The 21,519-nt window shown below is 46.8% G+C and overlaps 5 protein-coding genes across 5 annotated transcripts; 3 read left to right on the top strand and 2 right to left on the bottom strand.

Annotated features, from left to right (window-relative positions):
- Positions 1 to 658: 658 nt before the first annotated feature.
- On the top strand, positions 659 to 3,280 carry DFL_004237 (uncharacterized protein; the record flags this gene model as incomplete). The annotated part of the gene is made up of 3 exons (XM_067633297.1): positions 659 to 925; positions 1,138 to 2,688; positions 2,759 to 3,280. 3 exons carry the CDS (start codon positions 659 to 661, stop codon positions 3,278 to 3,280), a joined length of 2,340 nt encoding a protein of 779 aa, XP_067491480.1.
- Positions 3,281 to 4,476: 1,196 nt separating this feature from the next.
- On the bottom strand, positions 4,477 to 8,408 carry DFL_004236 (uncharacterized protein; the record flags this gene model as incomplete). The annotated part of the gene is made up of 7 exons (XM_067633296.1): positions 4,477 to 4,712; positions 4,857 to 5,110; positions 5,179 to 6,286; positions 6,350 to 7,437; positions 7,508 to 7,612; positions 7,677 to 7,702; positions 8,373 to 8,408. 7 exons carry the CDS (start codon positions 8,406 to 8,408, stop codon positions 4,477 to 4,479), a joined length of 2,853 nt encoding a protein of 950 aa, XP_067491479.1.
- Positions 8,409 to 13,566: 5,158 nt separating this feature from the next.
- DFL_004235 (uncharacterized protein) lies at positions 13,567 to 15,103 on the top strand (the record flags this gene model as incomplete). The annotated part of the gene is made up of 7 exons (XM_067633295.1): positions 13,567 to 13,587; positions 13,661 to 13,669; positions 13,759 to 13,791; positions 13,867 to 13,966; positions 14,034 to 14,052; positions 14,107 to 14,890; positions 14,963 to 15,103. 7 exons carry the CDS (start codon positions 13,567 to 13,569, stop codon positions 15,101 to 15,103), a joined length of 1,107 nt encoding a protein of 368 aa, XP_067491478.1.
- A 782-nt stretch (positions 15,104 to 15,885) lies between these two features.
- On the bottom strand, positions 15,886 to 18,683 carry DFL_004234 (uncharacterized protein; the record flags this gene model as incomplete). Its single annotated transcript, XM_067633294.1, has 3 exons — positions 15,886 to 16,496; positions 16,560 to 18,215; positions 18,617 to 18,683. 3 exons carry the CDS (start codon positions 18,681 to 18,683, stop codon positions 15,886 to 15,888), a joined length of 2,334 nt encoding a protein of 777 aa, XP_067491477.1.
- Positions 18,684 to 20,200: 1,517 nt separating this feature from the next.
- DFL_004233 (uncharacterized protein) lies at positions 20,201 to 21,429 on the top strand (the record flags this gene model as incomplete). The annotated part of the gene is made up of 2 exons (XM_067633293.1): positions 20,201 to 20,821; positions 20,908 to 21,429. 2 exons carry the CDS (start codon positions 20,201 to 20,203, stop codon positions 21,427 to 21,429), a joined length of 1,143 nt encoding a protein of 380 aa, XP_067491476.1.
- Between the last annotated feature and the right edge of the window lie 90 nt (positions 21,430 to 21,519).

The raw sequence follows: 21,519 nt of genomic DNA, 5'->3' as shown, positions 1-21,519 counted from the left end.
CGTTACAAACATGGTGTTTTGGTCGTTAGCGGTGTTTGTTTGTTCGAAGAGGGTATATATATCTCTCAGTTGAGACAGCCAGCCGGGGGGTCCTAGAAGTTACTAGTCTTGTACAGCTGTGGAGCTATCCTTTCGCGCTAGTTAAGGACGCTGGCTCGCATTGCATCCCCAACTTATTATATCGAGTGAAGAATATATATATTTCTACCACCCGCCTGCCCTCCCTCGACTTCCTCTATTATCTTGTCTTTTTTCCCTGGTGTTTTTTTTATATCTTTCTACCAATCTCAGTACTTGAATTACTATTTGAGTAATCGCACCTGATAGAGGTAACGTTTAAAGCATCTGCATCTACAAACATCTCCAACTTCAACTACAACTTCAACCTCACCAAAACCACATCTCGCAGACGTTTGCTCGTTCTTGCTTGAGATATCTATCTATACCGCACCTCCTCTGAATACCCTTCCTAGGAAACTATCTATCATTCATAAAGTATAGATCTTACCTATAGGAATTATATCTTAGGAGTGGCTGCTATTATCAATCACTCTATACAAGCCAACAAACAAACGAACCAAAAGTAACTGGCATACCACCGTATACAATCACATATACACACTTATACACCCTCGAGAAGAATAAAAAGATATTCAAAATGGTTGCAGAACACTTCCCAGACCCACAGCTCCCTTCAGAGGAGTCCACATCTTCCTTCTGGCTCAAGCAGCCGGACGAGTTCCTACTCGGTCACCGTACCACAGCCGAACTCCCCACCGAAGCTGATATCGTTATCATTGGAAGTGGTATTGCCGGTGCTCAAACAGCGAGATACCTATCTGAGCAAGATGGCGGAGCATGGGTCAAGGGACGGAAAATTGTCATGCTAGAAGCTAGGGAGGCCTGCTGGGGCGCCACCGGACGAGTAAGCGATGACCCATTCTGAATTCTCACCGATAACAATGCCGCAATTACTAATATATCTTACTCTAGAATGGTAATTCCACAATCATAAGCTGACGGTATCAATTCGTATCGATATACTTACTAAATTCTAACTCAGGTGGCCACTGCAAACCCTCGCTTTATGCATACCCCCGTCTTCAACATCTCTTCGACGACCTTGGCATCTCCGAGACCCTCACAGCCGTCAACTTTGAACTACGTAACCTCTCTCTCCTAACCAGTTATATCCAAGAAAACGGTGTCGACTGCGATTTCCACCGTCTCCCATCTTGCGATGCATACTTTGACCAAGAATCTTTCTCGCTTGCCGTCCACTCCATCCAAACCCTGCGTCAGCATGCTCCAGAGCTAGCAGACAAACTCACAATTGTCACCGATAAATCAACTCTCGCCTCTCTCCGCATCCCATCGGCCGTCGGCGCAATCACCATTAAAGATGCAGCCAAACTCTGGCCTTACAAGCTAGTAGCCCACATCCTCAAGGACCTTATCAAATCTCAATACTTGAACCTCCAAACATCTACTCCAGTCCTTGCAATTTCCACATTAAACGATGGAGCTCCAGTCCCATTACATCGCGTGCATACTCCACGCGGGGCACTCACCGCTCCGATTGTCATCCACGCTACCAACGCGTTCGCATCACACCTCGTTCCCGCCATGCGCGATGCAATCTACCCAGTACGAGCACAAATGTCGGCTCTCGCTCCACCAAAATCTCTTATCTCCAATCCATTGACACATACCTACGGTCTCGTTGACGGAGAACGTAGTAAAGCCGAGTACCTCGTTCAAGAGGACGTCCGTGCCAATGGCACCGGCGGCGCATTCCTACTCGGTGGCGGAAGAAAATACGCTAAAAATCAAGGCGTTGGTATCACCGATGATAATCACGTTGACACCGACGTCGGTGATTACCTAAGAAGCAGTGTTGGAAAGTACTTCGACGATGAATGTGGGTACCCAGCTGCCGATAAGGATAAGATGTGTGATGCACAATACATGTGGAGTGGAATCATGGGATTTTCGGCCGATGAGAGACCGTGGGTTGGAAAGGTTCCTGGAACTGAGGGACAGTACATTCTCGCTGGATTCGAAGGGCACGGTATGGCTTACACTACCGGTAGCGCGAAGGCGCTTGTGGAGATCCTAAGGCACAGGTACCCGGTTCTACCTGAAGAGGTGTACTCGAAATACTGGAACAGGAACATCTGCATGGCATTGTATGACTACCAGGCCCAGAATACCGCTGAGATGGAGAATGTATTGGTCAGAGGGCGTGAATTGACGATTAAAACCGGTGACGTGGTGGAGGTCATTGAGAAGGGACACAATGGATGGTGGTTCGGATGCGTCATCAAGTCTTCCGACCAAATCAACCTTAATACCTTCGGTTGGTTCCCAAGCAACTTTGTTGAGGAACTACCACATGGTCACGCACGTGGTGGATTCAAGCCATCTATGTATGCATCTCTACAAGAGTACCCAGAAGATATTTTCCAATGGTTCCCCAGGTCCTTCACAGTTACCGAAGAGAGGCTAAAGAACGCCCAAGGGATCTCGGCATCCAGTGACTTGGAGGCCGTAAGAAGCCGGGCTAGAGGCCCAGCAGTTTATAGCGGAAATGAGGAGAAGGAGGAGAAGATGTATAAGGAGATGTTGTATGAGAGGTACAAACTCCAGTTTGCGGTTAAACTCGCAGAGTGTGGGAAGGATGAAGATGTACGTCTTTTTTTTTTACCCCTTTCTATTTCCAATGACATAGAAAGAATTATACTGACGTTAGTTAAAGAACATATTACCAACACTGGAATCGTCTGCCCTCACAAACATCGAACAAAAATACCTCGACGCCCCCTCCAACATCATCCGCAAAGCCAAACTAGCGAAGCCCCTAAAGCAACTATCAAAACTGTCTGGCACAGAAACACATAAAATCGACCAGGCCAGGATATCATCTATACTCAGCAAGTTGAGCCACGCCAAAGATGAAGAAGGAAGTTCCACTAAAGATAAGGAACGCAAAGAACGAAACTCGGCTCATAAAGCAGAGCTGAGAGCCATCATCAGAGAGAAGATTAAAGAAATGAAAAGGGAATCATTAGGGTCTTGTGAGAGGAGGACAACGGCATGCAATAAATGCCAATGTGCTGAAGTCATCGTCAGAGACTTTGCAACAGAAACCTCTTCACCATTGGTGAAAGACCTGAGAGCCTCACAAACACTAGAAAGACACCCATTGGTCAAAGGATTAAAGACCGAAGAAAACAAAGAAGGGGAAGACTGGGTTATGATTGTTAATGAGAAGAAATAGATTCCAAAATTATACCAAAAAGAAGAAAAGCACTCTTTTGCGTTTTGTCCTCGGTTTCTTTTAGTTTGGTTTTGAAAGTTCTAGCATGCATGTTGGTTATTTTGTCTTCTTTTTCTGGATCAAGTATGAGGGTTACGAACTTTTTGTTATGGGCTCCTTTGGACGGTTCTTTTCAGGTTCTGATGTTTTTTCTTCTCTTTTACAATATTTTGGGAGGTCAATTGAAAGATCGCAGGGTATCAGGGTTACGATATCCTGCCGGTTATGGAAAAAAGAGAAAAGATTAGTTTTACAACTTTTTAGGAAAAATACAGACCTCTCTGGTATCACTACCAACCTACTCTAACCCTTATCATGAACATTCGAGAAAGTAAATATAGACACATGTATGCAAGTAATCGTGATTTCATAGGCCTTCCATAGGCCAAACGTGTCCGATACATCGATATGACACTGGAATATCCTTCAGGGTCTCAAGCACAGATGTATATGTTCTCACGGTATTAAGGGCCAAGTTAACAGGTACAGTTTACAAGAATCAGATCTATTCATCCTGCCGGTTTCAAATTCAAGATTTTGCATTCTCCATTACGCACATTAATCCCAGTCACAGCCGCAGATAATTGTTAAGATCTCCGTCTGTGACTTGGTTTTCTCCGCTCCATACAAAAAAAGAATCAAATAAACACCCTCACCGACGGCATAACCTCCCATCGACAACCAGATAATGGCTTTCGAAAAGAAAGATATCTGCCGACTATCAAAGCAGGTATTGAACCTTCAGTAGTATATTTGGGAGGCGAATACATGCAGTAACCAAAACAATTTAGCCAGATATATCAAGTTAAACCAAAATAGACAGTGATTGGTCTTGCCAATCAGGAACGAGGTGGTGGAGTAGCATTCAAACTTAGGGAAATTAGCGGGTAAGGCGGAAAAACGGTCGCGAAGGACAGCTGTCTTCCGTCTACGTGGCTCCTTTTCCCGAGTGAATGTACGTAGTGCTGTAAGAAACGGCAAAGCGAGTCATTAAAAAAAAAAGAAGGCAGTCTCATCAAAAAGAGGCAGCATGTTGAACCAGTAAAAGACGCAGCGCAGAAAATCGATGAGATTTTCAAATCCGTGGTTGACGTATTAAAAGCAATTTGGTGGCGACGTCGATAGAGGAGACACACTTGTGATAGATGGTTGGTAGGTTATTCGGTTCGGGCAGCGACGAGGTCACGGACAAGACGACCAGTACACCAGGCAAACTCGTAGTTTCTCTGATACCAGTTGACACTGTTGATCAATTGAAGGAGCGGGTAGTTAGTATTTGTCATGCAAATGACCCTCATCAACCTTCTGAGAGCGCTTATGAGGAGCACTCTGGGACTAGGACTGGAGTACTTACAATGTTTTACGACCTGCAATTCTTGAGTGAGTAGCCCAGCTAGCACCGAGAACGACGTTATGTTTAGTGTCGAAGAAATCGGCTACACGATATTCCATCACCACGGCGAGCAGGTTAGTATCTGAGACGTACCCCAAAAGTGGATCGTTTATCTGAAATAATAACGAAGATGTTTTTACTGACCGGTGTATTCTGGGTACAGTTCCATCGCTTTAAACCCATTCCATTTCTCTAACACAGTAGAGGTCCATTCCCAAGCTCCTCCATCACCTCTCCCGCAAACTCTTCCCAAAACACTGGTTGGATGCCATCGTCGAAAGCTGACGTTGGCTCCAACCGTATTGGCAAACATGTCGTTGCTTCCCGACGTGTCTGCCTTCCCGGCCAAAGCAGCGAGATCTGGTGGAGTGATGTGTACGCCGTCCATTGACAAATGCCTGCGGATCCAGGGTAGGTTAAAACACTACTCACGTCCTTTTGAGATCGAAGATGAAGATTCACTTACCCATTAACAGCATCGATCATGGCGGCGAGCTTCTTCGCTTCCAAATCCTTCTTAGTGACCTCGGTGTGACTGTAGATCACCTGCAGCTCTTCACGGGTCGGAAGCCGTCCACCCATCCAATTTGCGCATCCGTTCAACTCATCGTACGATGCGATAACCGGCCAATGCTGGGCGTATGTCAACGGAACGGGACCAAAGACCGTCTTGACGAAGAGGCCGTTGAAGACCACAGGCGAGGGGTCGTCGCGGTTGACTTCGGCCAAAACATTGGTGTTGGAGTTTCGGCCCTCCTTTGTCCACGACTTTGGGTACGAAGTAGACTTTGTGCCTTCGAGGTACAAAGCGTACTCGCCATTGGTGATAGGTCGCGAAAAGGCTTCGAACGGCGCGACGGATGATGCGAGAGCTGGATTTTCGTTATCCCAGGTGAAGAATCCGCCTTCTTCCTCGCAGTCCTTGGTTCCGAGGACGATCTTCTGTCCTGGGATCTTGATCCAAGTTTCGCCTTCTCCCGCCTTCGTCGAATCCAAGAGGAACTGGGCTCGAAAGTCTGGCTCCGGAACGCCGGGAGGTGGTACTGTTAGATCATGCTGCAGTAACATGTACATCAATGTCTCAAGATGCATGATCTCGTGCTCGAATCCAAGCCACAGTCCACGTTGAACGTGAATCGAAGAGGTGTCTCCATTACTGTAAATAACCCTCACTCGGTTACGAACTCGGCCACAAAAATCGAGAACATCGTCAAGTTTCGGCCAGGTGTCCGGGATGGCGCTGTGGTTGTGGCATTTGGTCGGGTCATCGACATCTGGATCAATCCCACGTTGGAAAATGTCCCTATAGTGGGCTGGCTCAGTCGGAGCAAAATCGGCAGTCCTCGATAACTGGACGTCGAGAAAGGTGGGAATGTGACCCAAGTAGAACAGAATGGGATTCCTCAGAGAAATGGGCTTCGTGAGATATTGATCCTTTCGGACCATGCCTAGGGTAACCAAATCCCATAATTTCCACAATTCCTCCCATTCATTGAGGGAGGGGCATGCCGCTTTTGCGTATTCCTTCGGTTCTAGCCCAGTCCTGGCGGTCGGATTATGAAGCAAGTGGAGGGCTGTTGGAAAATGGCATGGTCAACACATATTCCCACAGGATTGTCGAGGCTAGAAACACTTACTATATTCTCCACCTGGCTGCCCCCAGGAGGTACCGATAACTAGACCTGCACCCTCGAACATTGTAACAGCTTGTGCATAAGAAAATTTATAGCTGCGTTCGACGCGGACCTTTTCACCTTTCTCGATCTTGACAGGTTTAGGCAAAGGAAGAACCAACTCCCTGCGAGATTCGTAGAACGCCTGATGACGATCATACACGACATCATATTCGCCAATATAAGTCCAATCGGACTGGTCGAATACTTTGTGGCGTAGGATGTTGTTCGCGTTATTTAGCCCGTTCATGATGAACCTCTCGGTTACTCGCTGACGGTCGTTATACGCCAACCATACTCTTGCAGCATCGTTACATGAGTCGAAAGCGATGAGCATTCGGTCCTTGGTACCTGGACGGATGACGGTTTCACGCCATTCTTTGAGGAAGTCTTCGGCCTCCTCACGTTCGAAATTTCCGATAGAAGAACCAAGCCAAAGGATAAAGCGAGGGCGACTTCTAACCTCCTCGTTGCTCTCTAACCAAGCCTTTCCATCGTCGTACGTCCCGTGGAGACCGAAGCAACGGACATACTTGAAAGCGTTCTGCGGAATATTCGCAAAAGTTCTTTCGAGCTCAGGGCGAGACAAGTCGAGTGCAAAGTAGTCGACATTTTTTTTGGCAGCTTCAAGGGCTTGCAAGAGAATGTTTACCTTGCGGAGATTGCCAGACCCAAGCTCAATGAGCAGAGCCCCATTCGGAACACGAGATGCGATTTCGTCCGCATATGTTGACAGGACCTCAATCTCAGCATTGGTGAGGTAATAATCATCAACATATGTGATGGCTTCAAACTCCTTGAGACCGGCTTCATCGTACAACAACATTGTAGGGAGAGTTTTCTCTCCAACCGGAGCGTCCAAACCCTTGATGATGTTGCCATTGAGCTGCAGCTCTACGGTAGTGGTTCGGATATCGATAATCTCGACTGCCGTCTGGTTGCTGTTCGTAATTACATCAGATTCACCCTTAAAGGCCGTTCCTCTGGGAATTACGTCAACACTCTCACGATCGTGAGGCTCGGCAGGGAGGTTTGCTGGCTTCACCATTTTGCTATAGAAGCTAGGTCAGCAACGAGAACACAGAAACGGCCACAACGACTCGAACAAAGCGTCCCGCGGACCTTGCAGCTGACTCGAGCGAAGCAAAAGAGTTTAATGGATGAAAGAACTTACATTGTTGGATTATCGGGTCCGATGGATTCTGTAGTAATCTGAGGATGAGAAGGCTATGTATGAACATCTGTCAGAGCTTGGTGGTTACAAGAAATTCAAGGCGTCTCGGATACATACTTCAAGTTACGTGACCCGTCTGAAGACTAGCAAGCAAGAGACAGCTAGAGGTTGAATTGCAACAAGAACAAGATGTTTCCCGTTACAAAGGTCGAGTAGTCGATTGTGGTCAACTAGGGAGTATTGTTGACGATGTGGAGGAAGGGGAGGCAGGATTGCTGAATGGAAGGAGGGGTGGTTTTAATATTTGATTAGTGGGATGAAACCTTGGGGGACGCGCAGTCGTGCAGAGCAGCAACGGAAAATCTGGTTCAACAGGAAACCCAGCTTCAAGTCACCCGGCGAGCAAGTTGCACAGGAGCAACCAAGTCACACAGATAATCGAGAGGATGACGATGCCCTTTCGAATCGATATCGTCGGAAGGAGTCGTGATTGGGAAAATGAAGATGGGAAGGTGTGGATTTTTATATCCGGGCTAGGGACTTACCTTCTTCTAGGCACGTTGTTGGAATCGATGGTCAGGAACAAAACTTACACTGTGAATATTCCGGAGTAACGGGCCTGAGAATCAAGATTCTCGATAGACTAGTCTACGATGGGAGAAACCAGGAATTAGACTTGATGGAAGTCGGACTAGGCAGTTGCGAACTAGACCAGGTTGGTGGATTGTGGTTGCTTTGTGAAGGTGGTGAAGGGGAGATGAAGGAAGTCGAGGTATGGATATCCGGATGGATGTACCAGGGCTACATCCATACATGAACTGCTACAAACGATGTTGGTCGCCTCGACATCGTATCCCCGCCAGAATGCTTGCGTGCATAAGCCACTCCCCACCCTCCACTTAGCGCCCCTCCATGACCTCACGGTGCTCTTTCCGGCAACCCTGTACCTAATGGCCAAGCTCGGTTGCACAACGTGTGCGCAGCACACTGCTGCCGCTGTCTTAGATCGTTTCTCCAGAATAGCGGCATTGCTTTCGAAACCAATTGCCCACTCCCATTCTCCATGACACGAAAATGACACGTCTGGCCAACGTCGCGCCCGACGGGTCCCACGTTCGAAGCTATCAAGGGAACACATCGTAAGCTGATTCATAATCAGCTGTGGAATCTGTGGAACTCTACGGCCTTGTCCGGATCAGTAAGGGTCACAGCGGCTGGAAAATACGGACAAGGACGACGGATGAACTCGAAAGGATCGTCCCGTAGTGGGTTTTTTTGCTTTGTAACTCTATCAGACTGTTCCGGTGAGCGGCAAGGGTGACGGAATGCAAGATTCGATTCAGGTGGCCGGTGGCCCCAAGCCGACTTTACGCGATGAGGCTACCTTCACCTCCACTAGCTATGACATATTCAGAGCTGACAGGCATATTGTGCTTACTGCCCCAGCTTCTGCATTGGCCGGCCAAATATTCACGGCTGTTTCTCGAGCTGAATCTAATCCGACCTTCTCCTCATGACGACACAATTACAAATAGAAAGGTATCAAATTTGTCTAGGAGACCCAAGTTAGCCCCTCCATCGGTTCCGGTGGAAACCGTTCTGCAAATACAACCTAAAAGTTCAAGCCTTCAACAGAACATCTTGACTGGAAGGTGTTGGGCCCGTTTGCTGCTTGAAAGCGACACCACATTTGTGTGCCTGAAATTCAAGCTCCCCCTGCAATGTTGAAAAGCTGTATTGCAAGCCTGGGCCAGTATGCCAATTTCTTGTCCTTCCAGTGAGGTACTTCTCCCGCAACAAGCTGTATGTACACCCTCGAATCTGGACGCCGAAACGTCCAGGGCTTAGATCCATTTGACCCCACTGTGCTACTCTAAACTTGCATAATTCGGGTCTATATTAACGCCGGAGCGAACCTATGGGGAGTTTTCCCACTGACAACCCTGACTCCACCATTCTCGCGAGGGCAACTGGGAAGCTGTAGAAACAGCCGAGAAGAGGGAGAGCTCCAGAAGGCCCTTAGAAGGTGATAAGAAGGTTGACAGTTTAATCCATCGGAGCGAAGTAATTGTCAGGTTTTCGTTCCAAATCAAGTTGCTATCATACCAAAAAACTGCCTGACATCTGACCATCAAAGGGCGATTCGCAATGGCCACCGGAAAAGTCATTGATTGTCGTCATGGAAGGAACACAACATCGCCGTTTCAAAAGAAGCTCGTCTCGAAGCCGAACTTCGTCCACCAATGAACAACCACAATGATCCTACAGAAATAGAATGTGATACTCAGGTCATCAGCGGCAACTTTTCAAGGCTAGTAGGCTGAAAAGGCAAAAAAAAGTATTAAAGAGTACTCTCATAATTTTCGGACGGCTACAGCGTCTAGCGAACTTGCAGTTGCTCTTTTTTTTTTTTTTCCTTCTCTCAGCCGGCTTATCGCCGTCATCATATTTGCGGGTGAGGCAAAATTTGAGTTTGCGGGGTTAACTAACGCTATGCACCAAACACTAAAAACGATACCTCGAAATATCGGACACGGCCTTCCAGTCTTAGCTATCCCGTTTTCTTCTTTCCAAATTATCAAATCTGTCATCTGCCCCCAACCGCCTTGCCCGGGAAGAAAAGCAAATCCTGTATCTACAAATATTTACGGAGATACAGACATTTGAATATCCCGCGGCGCACTGGCAGTTGCTTTGAGGACCCACTATCGAGCATTCCCTCGACGTCTCTACATATGCCCAGCTGCCCAGCTGCCCAGTTCCCCACACTTTCCGGGTCTAGATTTGGTTCGATATGTCGTTGAGAAAATTATGTTTTTTGGTAATATATTATATTATTTTTAATAACTCTAAGTGTCTCACCGTTTAAAAGTGCTTTGGTGGTGAAAGTTGGCTGTAGGTCGATACTAGGAGCTCAAGCCGCTCGCTCGTACATTCCGTACTCTAGTGATCAGTGCCACCCCTGTAAGAACCTACATACACATCCTGTACAGTTGAATTGCATTTGAGTTTTGATGCTTCTACTTGTACATAGCATGCTGCGTAAGCCTCGTATTATATTTTAGTTTTTTGCTCTGATCATGTTAGAGATCTGCAGGTTAGGAGATACTTCCCGACTTATCAAAGTAAGCCGCGCATATAACCTAGGTAGTAACTTTGGGGGTACCCGAGGTCCTCCGACGATGAACTTTAAGGATTACAAAGACCATGCGCACTAGATACTTAAGAGCTGGATACTTAAGAGCCAAAGTATACATATTTAAGAGTTAGATGTGATTCTAGGAAGGCGTGTCCAAATTTATGAGGTGGGTCGATAAAGACAAGGGTATTTTTCTTGATCTTCAATGCAAGATGACTTATTGGTGTAATATATATACTTTGGATTCGGAGCTCGAGCATACAGGTACCTCGCCATTTAGGTACTAATACAACTATACGTATATCTATTGGCGGACTCGAAGCGTCAAGTTACAAATAATAATTTAATTATTCCGCGGGCCTACATAGCTAAAGGTTGACCCTTTCTTTCATTCGGGGTTCCGGAGTCCCATTTATCAAATTTCCAAATCACAGATGTTGGATCCATGAACCGAGGTATCCATCTCCGACAAATCTTGATAATCTATGCTTAGAATGCTTTGATTTTGACAATAGGATACCAAAATCCAGTTTATCGTCGTCGATTAATTCATTAGCCAAAAGATTACGGGTTCTATATCTCAAAGGTAACCGGCCGGGAGGGCCGACGGGAGCTTGCAGGCTGGATTATGGACGACATGTAGCCCTATAGCCTCGAGTCCAAGCGTGTCCCTAAGTAGCCCATACATTACCTAGGTAAGCACCTTAACCTCGCAAGTCTTGCAATGGAGTGTGCAATGCAACGGAGCTTTGCCACGAGCTCAGTCCTTGCACGTCCTGTAAATTTACGTAGACTTCAATAAATTAACGTCTATCTAGCTAGCTACCCCAAATACTTAAGCTTCGGTAGTACATGATTGTGATATATTCGTCTAATACTAGCTCTTGTGTCACCTTTTCGAAATGAAGATGGAAATCCCTAAGCTGTTGGTATTATAGCTGAGCTAAGGATGCCGAGTCTGGCATGGCTTATGTAAGCAACGCTATCGCCTTGTTGCATTTTGTCCTCAACGCACTTGATGTGTGCGTTTCGACACATATGCCTGCAAGCCGTGATATATCAGCATCAAATTCTTCATCATTCTGTTTATGACAATAAATATGAGTCTTAGACCTACTTACACTCTGTTTTGTTTTACTTATGCTAATAGTATTATATTGTGTCAAAATGGAACCGTAAATAATACCTGCTACAGATCTTCAAGCATTAAGCTAAAGATCTTCCTGGTCTTGGGTAGGTTTTCCTAAAATTTAAAATGCAAAATTAATAAAAGACAGGAAACAATAGAATAGATTGTTAGTGATGGTGTTATAATCAAGGTTTCTATTTGCGAGGTATAAAGGCCCGGCACCCGCCGAGCTCGCGAGCTTGTGAGATAAAGGTTCATCCCAACAGACCAACTTCGTCTCGTATCCAGACTTGGAACCAATCAATTAGAAAACCCCTTGGATCACTTGAACCTCCTTCTTACGCTTTCACCGCCCTTCACCACTGCGTCAACCCGCGTCAGCCCACATTTCATGGTCAGGAGGAGATACGTTCAATTGAAGAGCGGAGACTTCTATGGCTTGACATGCCATCATGTTGTGCTTCCAACGAGGACTTCGGATCCCGATACTTGAAGCAACTCCAATTGTCTGAAGGTCAGTTTTGTAATTGGCCCTGAACCTCTTTCTGGGCTGCGGCCGGCTAATATTCACACGAACACACATAGACTTTCCTGACTACTTGAACATACGTAGAAGGTTCCATGGGTCCTTATGCCCTAACGACGGCGATGTTTTCGTAACACAGCCACCATGCGGAGGGGGATTGAGGGCGGTTAAGGCAAAGTACGAGTTATTCGGGGGACCGTACTCCGGTAGTTTCGTATTCAATACCAAACTGCAGGTTATCAGAATGATAACCGCAGGGTGCGATGGGCCAGAGAGATTAACATATATGACTCCTACAAAACTCGTCTTGGAAAACATACGAGAGAAGGCCGGGGAGGAGTTCTTCGTTCGCGGGATAGAAAACAAAGCTTCTCGACCCTCTTTGCATGCTAGTACCGGGAATGACAATAATACATAGTATTATTCTCACGGATGAGACAAAGGAGTTTTTCAAGGACTTCGACAATGAAGGAGCAGTAGGGGAGATGTTTGAATCGAGCCATAAACCCGAAACGTGACACATCGCTCGGGCAATATCAGAGCTCAAGAATCAAGATGGACAGGAACATTTCCAAGAGCTCTTCCAATATGTTTTCCAGTCATCGAATAGTATATTATTAGCCTTTGTTTCTTCAAAAATTGAGTAGTGACAACTATCTTACAGTAATCTCTAGACCCTCCTTGTGCTAAGTAGTTTATGTGCAATACGGAACCTTTGGTTAATGTTTTCACGGTTGATTTATTCGCAGCAGCATTTGGTTTACGAGATAAAATTCGTGCCTTTCCTAGTGTCAATGTTTTTTAAAAGGAAGACTTTGGAATTGAGAAGTAATTTTAAGCTGAGATGTAATTTGATTTTTGAGGATGCCGTAGCAAGAGTTAGTATTAATTGTTAGAAGTTCAGCATCTTCCTATCTAGGTAAACCCCGAGCCTAGATAGTCCGAAGTTGAAGTTGTGCGAAGTGTGTCTACATAGCTGCGCGGCGCCAGCCATACAGCGCCAGAACCAATCACGTGACCACAGCCGTCGAACGCTCCAAGATTTTGCCGCACACAAATCCAAAACCTCGAATATATCATTTTTCAACCTTCAGCACAGGACCTCGAGACCATTGATATTACGGCCATACCATACATAACCCTACCCATTCAGAACTCCTTTCGAAGCACGCCCGTTTCAGGCAGTTAGAGACATCACAAACGATACTCCAAGATGTCGACGACGGTGGATAAGGTGGGTCCCCACACATACGATAGATTGATATGGATGTATGTTTAAGGTACTAACGGTAGCTATGAGTTTCTAGATCCGAGAGGTATATCCCCGAACACCTAAACCGCGCGATCGCGATTCCACCGACGAGGAACATATTGACTAACATGATCTATTTACTGGACGAAATAGATCGAGGCCGAAATGGCCAAGACTCAGAAGAATGTACGACGATACCCCGGATTTTGGAAGCCCTAAAATAGTCGGAACGAAAGCACTCACTCGGAATCGATGTCGTAGAAAGCCACATCGTACCATTTAGGTCAACTAAAAGCCAAGCTAGCAAAGCTTAGAAGAGAGCTTGTCACACCCTCCGGCGGCGGCGGAGGTGGTGCTGGTGGTATGTTCTACCATTTTCATTATAGATACGATTTTGCGACAAAATGCTTACATAGTATCTCAAATAGTTGGCTTCGATGTCGCTCGGTACGATCTCATACACTATCCTCTTCTCTATACTCCAAACTGATGCCCTTCCAGTACTGGTGCCGCCTCCGTCGGCTTCATCGGCTTCCCTTCAGTCGGCAAATCCACACTAATGTCCAAACTAACCGGCACACACTCCGAAGCCGCAGCCTACGAATTCACAACCCTTACCACCGTCCCCGGTTGCGTAATGTACAACGGTGCCAAGATCCAAATGCTCGATCTCCCCGGTATCATCCAAGGTGCAAAGGACGGAAAAGGTCGTGGTAAACAAGTTATCGCAGTCGCCAAGACTTGTCATTTAATCTTCATCGTCCTCGACGTTCTAAAACCTCTGACGGATAAACGGATTATTGAAAACGAATTGGAAGGGTTTGGGATTAGGATCAATAAACAACCGCCAAATATTATCTTTAAAAAGAAGGATAAAGGTGGGATTAGCGTTAGTAATACTGTTCCGCTGACGCATATTGAGCCGGAGGAAGTTAAGGCGGTGTTGAGTGAGTATAAAATCGCGAATGCGGATATTGCATTCCGTTGCGATGCGACTATTGACGATTTGATCGATATCCTGGAGGCGAAGAGTAGACGGTATATCCCCGTGGTATACGTCCTTAACAAGATCGATTCGATCAGTATTGAGGAATTGGATTTGCTATACCGGATTCCGAATGCTGTCCCCATCTCGTCCGAGCATATGTGGAATGTGGATGAATTGTTAGAGATGATGTGGGAAAAGTTGAATTTGAGGCGGATATATACGAAACCGAAGGGTCAGCAGCCAGATTATTCGACACCGGTGGTGTTGAAAGGAGGACAGTATACTGTTGAGGATTTCGTAAGTTCACGCATCTACTCGGTGTTCCTGGATGAGATTAGATTTGGCTAATATTTCGGTAATTCCTTTTAGTGCAAATCGATCCACAAGTCGATTCTAGAGGTCTTCAAGTATGCAATTGTATACGGACGAAGTGTGAAGCATCAGCCGCAGAGAGTGGGGTTGTCGCACGAACTTATGGACGAGGATATCGTTACTTTGGTCAAGAGATAAGAAGGGCTACAGTTTGTTGGACCGCTGTATCTTTTTTCTCTTAATTGTCATAATTTTGGCGTCATATGGTCTCCCTCATATTATCTGATATCGATATTAGCCTTTGCATACTGTATACGCTACGACTAGTCGTCGTACGTGCATACTCGTACGAATGATATACCAAAAGTACCACGTTCGACCTGAAGAGTCTTATCGATATATCGCTTATGGGAAGCTGCATAGATTTGTGCTAGAAGGAAGGCAGTATATTACATTTTAAAAAATGGGTTTGCTAAAGGCTATGCTAAAGCTGGAGAAAGCAAATGCTAAAGGACCAAGGAAAGCCAAAAAAACACAATGTAGCATGCGCACAGCGTATAATCAAGGAGGAAAACCAAGAACTATTTTTCAAAAGATGTATACTCTAGTTTATAATAAACTAGGTCTTGCAGATAGAACTGTCAAAAACGAGAAAAACTTGCCTGCAAAGGGAACAAAAATAACTAAGAGAGAACAAGTAGATTTTATAGAAGAGTTCTTCCCTTCGATATTTGAGAAGAGAGTAGGACATATCTGAGAGGGGGAGGTAAAATGGACCAAGTCATAAGCAAAGAAATTCATAAGTAAAAAAGATGGAGAAAGCGTTCGAATCCGAATCAAGATAGCCACCCATTATCTCCACCTTCCTAAAAATCCCACAAGCAAAGAAAAAAGTAGAAAGAGAATCTTTCTTCGTCGTTAAATCATTAAGTTTCTCTGTCGCTAAAAGTCGTCGCCATCGTGAAATCGAAAGGCGGTGGTTACTCCGCTTTAACCTCCTCTGCGGGTGCTGTTTCGGCCGGCGCAGCCTCTGCCGTTGGTTCTTCTGCTGTTGGTTTAGGGGCAGTCTCGTCGGCTGGCGGATCAAAGTGCTTTAACCCTTCTTCCAAAGCATCTTCTCTGACAACGAGCGCCTTGTGGACAATGATGATATCCTCAGGTTCACCACCTCGGGGCAATCCTAGTCTTGCAAGACCTGGTCTGGCAACAAGGGCAACTGCACCCTTACCAGCACCGATACCCTGGAATGTTGACTCCTCCATTGTTGTCTCATCGAATTCGACGCCGGGAACAGGGTGGAACAGGGCAAAGTACTTGTAATCCTTCTGGATTGTGTTATGAAGGGTATGTGTGGCAAAGAGAACCTTTTCGTAGAGCGCGAGGGTCAATGGCGAGTAGTGAGCCTGTTGCTGCTTTTCTTCCTCGGTTTGAGGTTCTTTGACGGGAAGGAATGGAGTGAGCGGCGAAAGAACGTTGGCGAGTTCTTGTGATAGCTTTACGAGCTGCTTCCTGCTGGAGCTTCCGAAGGACTTGGATTCTTGGAGGAGTTTGAGTGTCATATGTCGGAACTTAGTAGCGGTGATATCGTCGCCTAAAGATGCTGGTTAGAAATTGTAATACAAAGCAGCAGCGCTGTGGATCCCATCGGACTTACCGAAATCTCGAGTGAAAACCGACATCGCGAGGCCGAGTTTCCTTGTCATCTTATCATCCAATCCGAACACCGTCTTGCCAAAGATTTCCCTGCAGGCAAAGTTCGCCAAGATAGCAGAAAGCGCGATCTTGCTCTTCCACTCCCAAAATTCCTCATATTTGGCGCCCGTTTCGTCAATGCTATCCCAGTCAATCGATGTGTCCTTTGGTTTTTCAGCCCACCACTCTTGAGCTGGGGGAAGAGATATTTGGGACAGAGCGGCCTCGGTCGACTTGACCAAGTAATCGAATTCTTCGAGGTGGTCCCAACCCGGTCGCCAGTTTAGAGAGTCTGCGAACGAAAAGATCTTCCCGTACCAATTGTTGACGGATGATTGCATATTCCTGTCATCGAGATCGAGGGAGTGGTTTGCCGCCTGATGAGGCTTATTAAGGAATTGCGGAGACGTTGTGGATTGATATCTAGTCGAGGTGAAGTCTCTGTCGGTAGATGTGAGGGAGGCTAGGGTTGTAGGCTTTGGCGCTTCCATAACTGGCCTCTTCTGAACAACTGGTTCTTCTGGGGTTGGTTCAGCTGTAGTTTCTGGAGCAGCTTCTGTCTCTGTAACTGCTGCTTCAACTTCAGGAGCTGTCTGGTCATCAGTTGTTGTCTTCTCTTCTGGTGCCGCGTCTCCCTCGGGTGCAGCCTCAGTAGCTGTGGGCTCTGGCGCAGGCGTGTCCCGAACGACTTCAGGCTCTTCCGTCTTAACTTCAGACTCAGGCGCGTTTTCGACTGGGGCCGTAGCGTCTGTGGCTGGTTCTTCTACAGCTGCAGCAGGTTCCTCAGTCTTTTCTTCGGCAGGTGTCTGTTCCCCAACAGGCTCCTCTCCAGCTGGTTTTGCGGTTGTAGGTTCCTCATCCGCAGGCTTCTCGGTTTGGGGCTCTCCCACAGTTGCCTTTTCAACTGGTATTCCTTCTTCTTCTTCGCCGGCGGCCTCTACCGCTGCGAGCTCGTCTGCCAATGATTTGCCGCCTACATGTTCATCTGCGACGGGCTCTGCGGCCTTCTCTGTGACAGACCCTTCGGGTATATATTCCTTGGCGTCTGCAGTATCTGGAACATCGAGATCGACTGGCGAGGCTGGCTTCTTGTCCTCTTCGGATGGCTCTTCGGCTTTCGTGTCGGGGACATCATCTTTGGGCTCCTCGGCTTTCGATTCCGGTTCTTCGGTTTTTGGCTCCTCGGCTTTTGCTTCCGGCTCTTCGGTTTTTGGCTCTTCAGCTTTTGCTTCCGGCTCTTCGGTCTTTGGCTCTTCAGCCTTTGCTTCTAGCTCTTCGGTCTTTGGTTCCTCGACTTTTGTATCTTCGCCCTTGTGTCCGTCGCCATTCACCTCGGCGGGCTTATGATCCGCGGATCCATTCTCCAATGTCTCGGCTGTATCCGGGATCGCGTCGGGTTCGCCCACAATGTCCTTCCCCTTATCATCATCCAACCCCCAAGCCGCCGCAGCTTCATCGCCTTCAGCTTTAGCCATCGCGTCCTTATTATCCGTGGTAGCAGCGCCGTTCGCCAAAGGCTTGTCTAACGGATTATCGGGTTTATCGGCTGGTGTAATAAATTCTTGATTCTCGGTCATTGGCGTCTCCACAGCGGGGCTATTAAGAGAAGAGCCTGCGTCTAATCAAAACAATTGTTGGTTATCAATGATATTGAAAAGTAAATTAAATCGATTGATTAAAAATTTTTAAATGACGCAGCCAGACTGGGGTTTAGTGAGTTTTGATGCGTGACAGACTGGCAATGCATAAAACACCACGCCCTGTTCCGCTTGGTGCGTGCGCGATATATAAAAATTTCCTTTTATATACGAAAAAATATGGCGGGATGCAGTTATCATGCGAGGAACTATGGTGATTCGCTACCACAGGAGAGGGGCGCTGCCCTATTTCATTCGCCTGCCTTATCTTTAATGGGAGGCGACGGGTTCATGGTTGGGCATGTCGCGAACGATTGGGTTTTGCGAGGGGAAAGGAAGTTGCATTTGTCAGGGAATTGATGATGGAATTCTTCAAACTTACCACCATTCTCTTTGGGGATTTGAACCACGCTGTTCCTCTTCCTGTTCTTTCCTTTCTTTGGAGGCATCTCGGGGCGTCGTCTGGGCGCGGCTGGTGGAGTGGGTTCTGGTTCGGGTTCGGGAGGTGCCGCGGTGAGTTCGTTGATGCTTTGTTTCAACCAACCAAGTGCTGAAGCCAGTTTGACGGTAAGATGAAGAGTAAGAAGGGAATTATTTCGAAAGAATAATTCCCAAGTTACTCAAAATAGAGTACAGATGAAAGATTTAATAGAGAGGCAAGGGATTTTTCTTCCTTTTTTTTCTTCTTTTACTTGAGGTTTTCCCCAAGGCAAAAAGGCAACGAACTAGTGAGGTCCCGCCGGCCTGCGGGGATTCTACGAAAAAGCGAGAGGCGTGTGTTCCCTCGTAAAACTGGTAACTTTGGGGCAGATATTTGCCTTGAAGGTACCTGACCGAACAAGCACCCGAGTCGCGAAATCTAATTGGAGAAGGATCCTGTACCGTTTGACCGACGTGTCAGTAGAATGGTTCCTTGGATGGACTTGTGGTGGCACATTTAATGCATGTCGAGAAACCATATTGCGAAGCAGCTGGGGACGTCATGTACTCTGAGCTCTGGTTTCTGTTCGACTTACCCAAAAGGACAGCTTCAGATGTGATATGATATGGTGGGTTTTTTCTCGCTCTTCTCTCTTTTCTCTTCTTGTGCGATTCGATGTAGTACAAGCGGGGATGCAAGTACACACTATTTCCAACGATTCGATGGGCAGCAGAGATGTGGTTCCCAATGGCGATGCAGTGGTGATGGAGAGAGATGAGGTATGATGCACTCTGGACGGGGGCACTATCAGAAGTTCAACTACGATGCCTTGCTGATTGCTGAGACAAAATCGGGTGGCAGGAAAGTCATGCTTCCTTCCATCTTTCCTTCCTTCCTGATCTCATTCTGCGTCTCCAATCCCGGCAGACGCAGACATGGCTTCGGACCAGCTGAGCACGGGACTGGGACAGACAGCCGATGGATTCCCCTCATCATGGCCAATGGATGACTGACAGGGGCCGTCAATTAGTTCGGGTTCGGTCCAACAGCTTGGCTTGGCTTGCTTTCCCCACGATATGTCATATTTATACTCTACCCATTACGTTACTTTGTTAGCCCCAAGCCATCATATAAAATCGAGATCAAGATGGATTCTATATATTAATTTACCCACCTGGTATTAATATACCACCGGATATAAGAAAGTAGGATTAGATCGGGAGCCTCAACTTCCAGCCAATAAGAAATGTAGCGATGGGGTAGTTTCGAGATGCATTGAACAATGCAAGTAAGAAGTACGTATGCATGAGCAGGTTACGTAAAGCCTAAAGGTGTTGGCGGACAAGCATTCTCCCTCGAATCCACCGTCTTGGGCGATATCATCACTACCAAGCCAAGTGTCACGGAGTCACTCTTTCTTTCATTTATTCAGGAGGAAAAGCAGGAACAATGCGCCCGGCAATTCAATAGAAGGGGTTCCTCCGCCATCGGCTTATATTCCAGCAATTCACCTTTCTTCTCCCGCCCGTCCAACGGACCATCTCCATGTTTAGCACCTCCAAAGTTGGTAGCTTGTTCTTCACGCGACGGGATGAACAAGACGTGGAACTCTCACTACCACTCTACTCCTCCGCCCACGAGAATCGATCCAGTGGCTTTCTTGCAGCGGAAAATGTCCAAGTCCCAATCCCACGGTCGCCATCTCCGCGACCGCCAGAGGTTCGGATCTCGAGACCTGCGACACCGTTAAGCCAGTTCTCACCACCGTTACCTCAAATCGTTCGTCGCTCGTGGAGGATATCGTGGCAAACGGCGTTATTGATCATCTTGGTCATATACACCTTCTTCACGCTGTTAAAAGGTACACCGTACCAGTCTGCCGAAACTGAGATTGTCGCCGAGTATGATGGTGGTCCACCGAGGACAGATATCACACATCTGATAGTTGTAGCTGGCCATGCGATCTGGATGGGTGGGAATACTCTAGGAGAAGATGAATCGGAGTGGACTTTGCTGCCCTATCAGCATGGTTTGGCAAAGACATTCAAGGCACATATCATGACTGGCACGAAGATGGCACGGGAGAGCGAGAACAGTCTGTTGGTGTTCACAGGCGGAGAGACCAGGAGCTTTGCTGGCCCCGCCAGCGAAGCTCAAAGCTACTGGGTGTGTAAAACTCGCTCCATATTTCGCTTCATATTCAGTCCTGGATACTTTGATCCAGCTGTAGCTGACAGTGCTTATAATGACAGTCCCTAGCCTATCTTTCTAAACTCATCGAACCAAATTCGTCTCTCTTCAATCGCTCTACCACTGAAGAATTTGCCCGTGACTCCTACGAAAACCTACTATTCAGTATCTGCAGATTCCACGAATATACCTCAAACTACCCCACAAAACTCACAGTGGTAGGTTTCGAATTCAAGCGGGAGCGATTTAAGACAGAACACCGTGCTGCGATTCGATTCCCTTCAGATAAATTCAGATATATCGGAATCGATAACACAGACGACCCAGAGCAATTGGCGGGATTCGTTAAAGGCGAGAAAGAAGGACTATTAAAACAGTATAAAGATGACCCACACGGCTGCACGGATCCTGAGTTGAAGGATAAGAGGAAAGGAAGGAATCCGTTCAGGACTAGGCATGGATACGAAGTCACCTGCCCGGAGCTTAGGGGACTCATGAGGTGGTGTATGAGCGACAATGCCATCGAGGATGGGAAGACACAGCAGTATCCCGGGGACCTACCATGGAGCAAGGGGATCGAGTAGATGCGAATAGATCTAGATAATGAACTGTATCAATAGCAATTACAGGCGTCTGTATTTGTACGGGTGATTTAATGTCAATTATGACCTTGT

The sequence above is a fragment of the Arthrobotrys flagrans genome (genome assembly GCF_004000055.1).
Source record: "Arthrobotrys flagrans strain CBS H-5679 chromosome Unknown unitig_0, whole genome shotgun sequence".
Classification (NCBI taxonomy): Eukaryota; Fungi; Ascomycota; class Orbiliomycetes; order Orbiliales; family Orbiliaceae; genus Arthrobotrys; species Arthrobotrys flagrans.
Note: the sequence above shows the minus strand (reverse complement) of the source record. Positions and strands in the feature narration are given on the sequence as shown.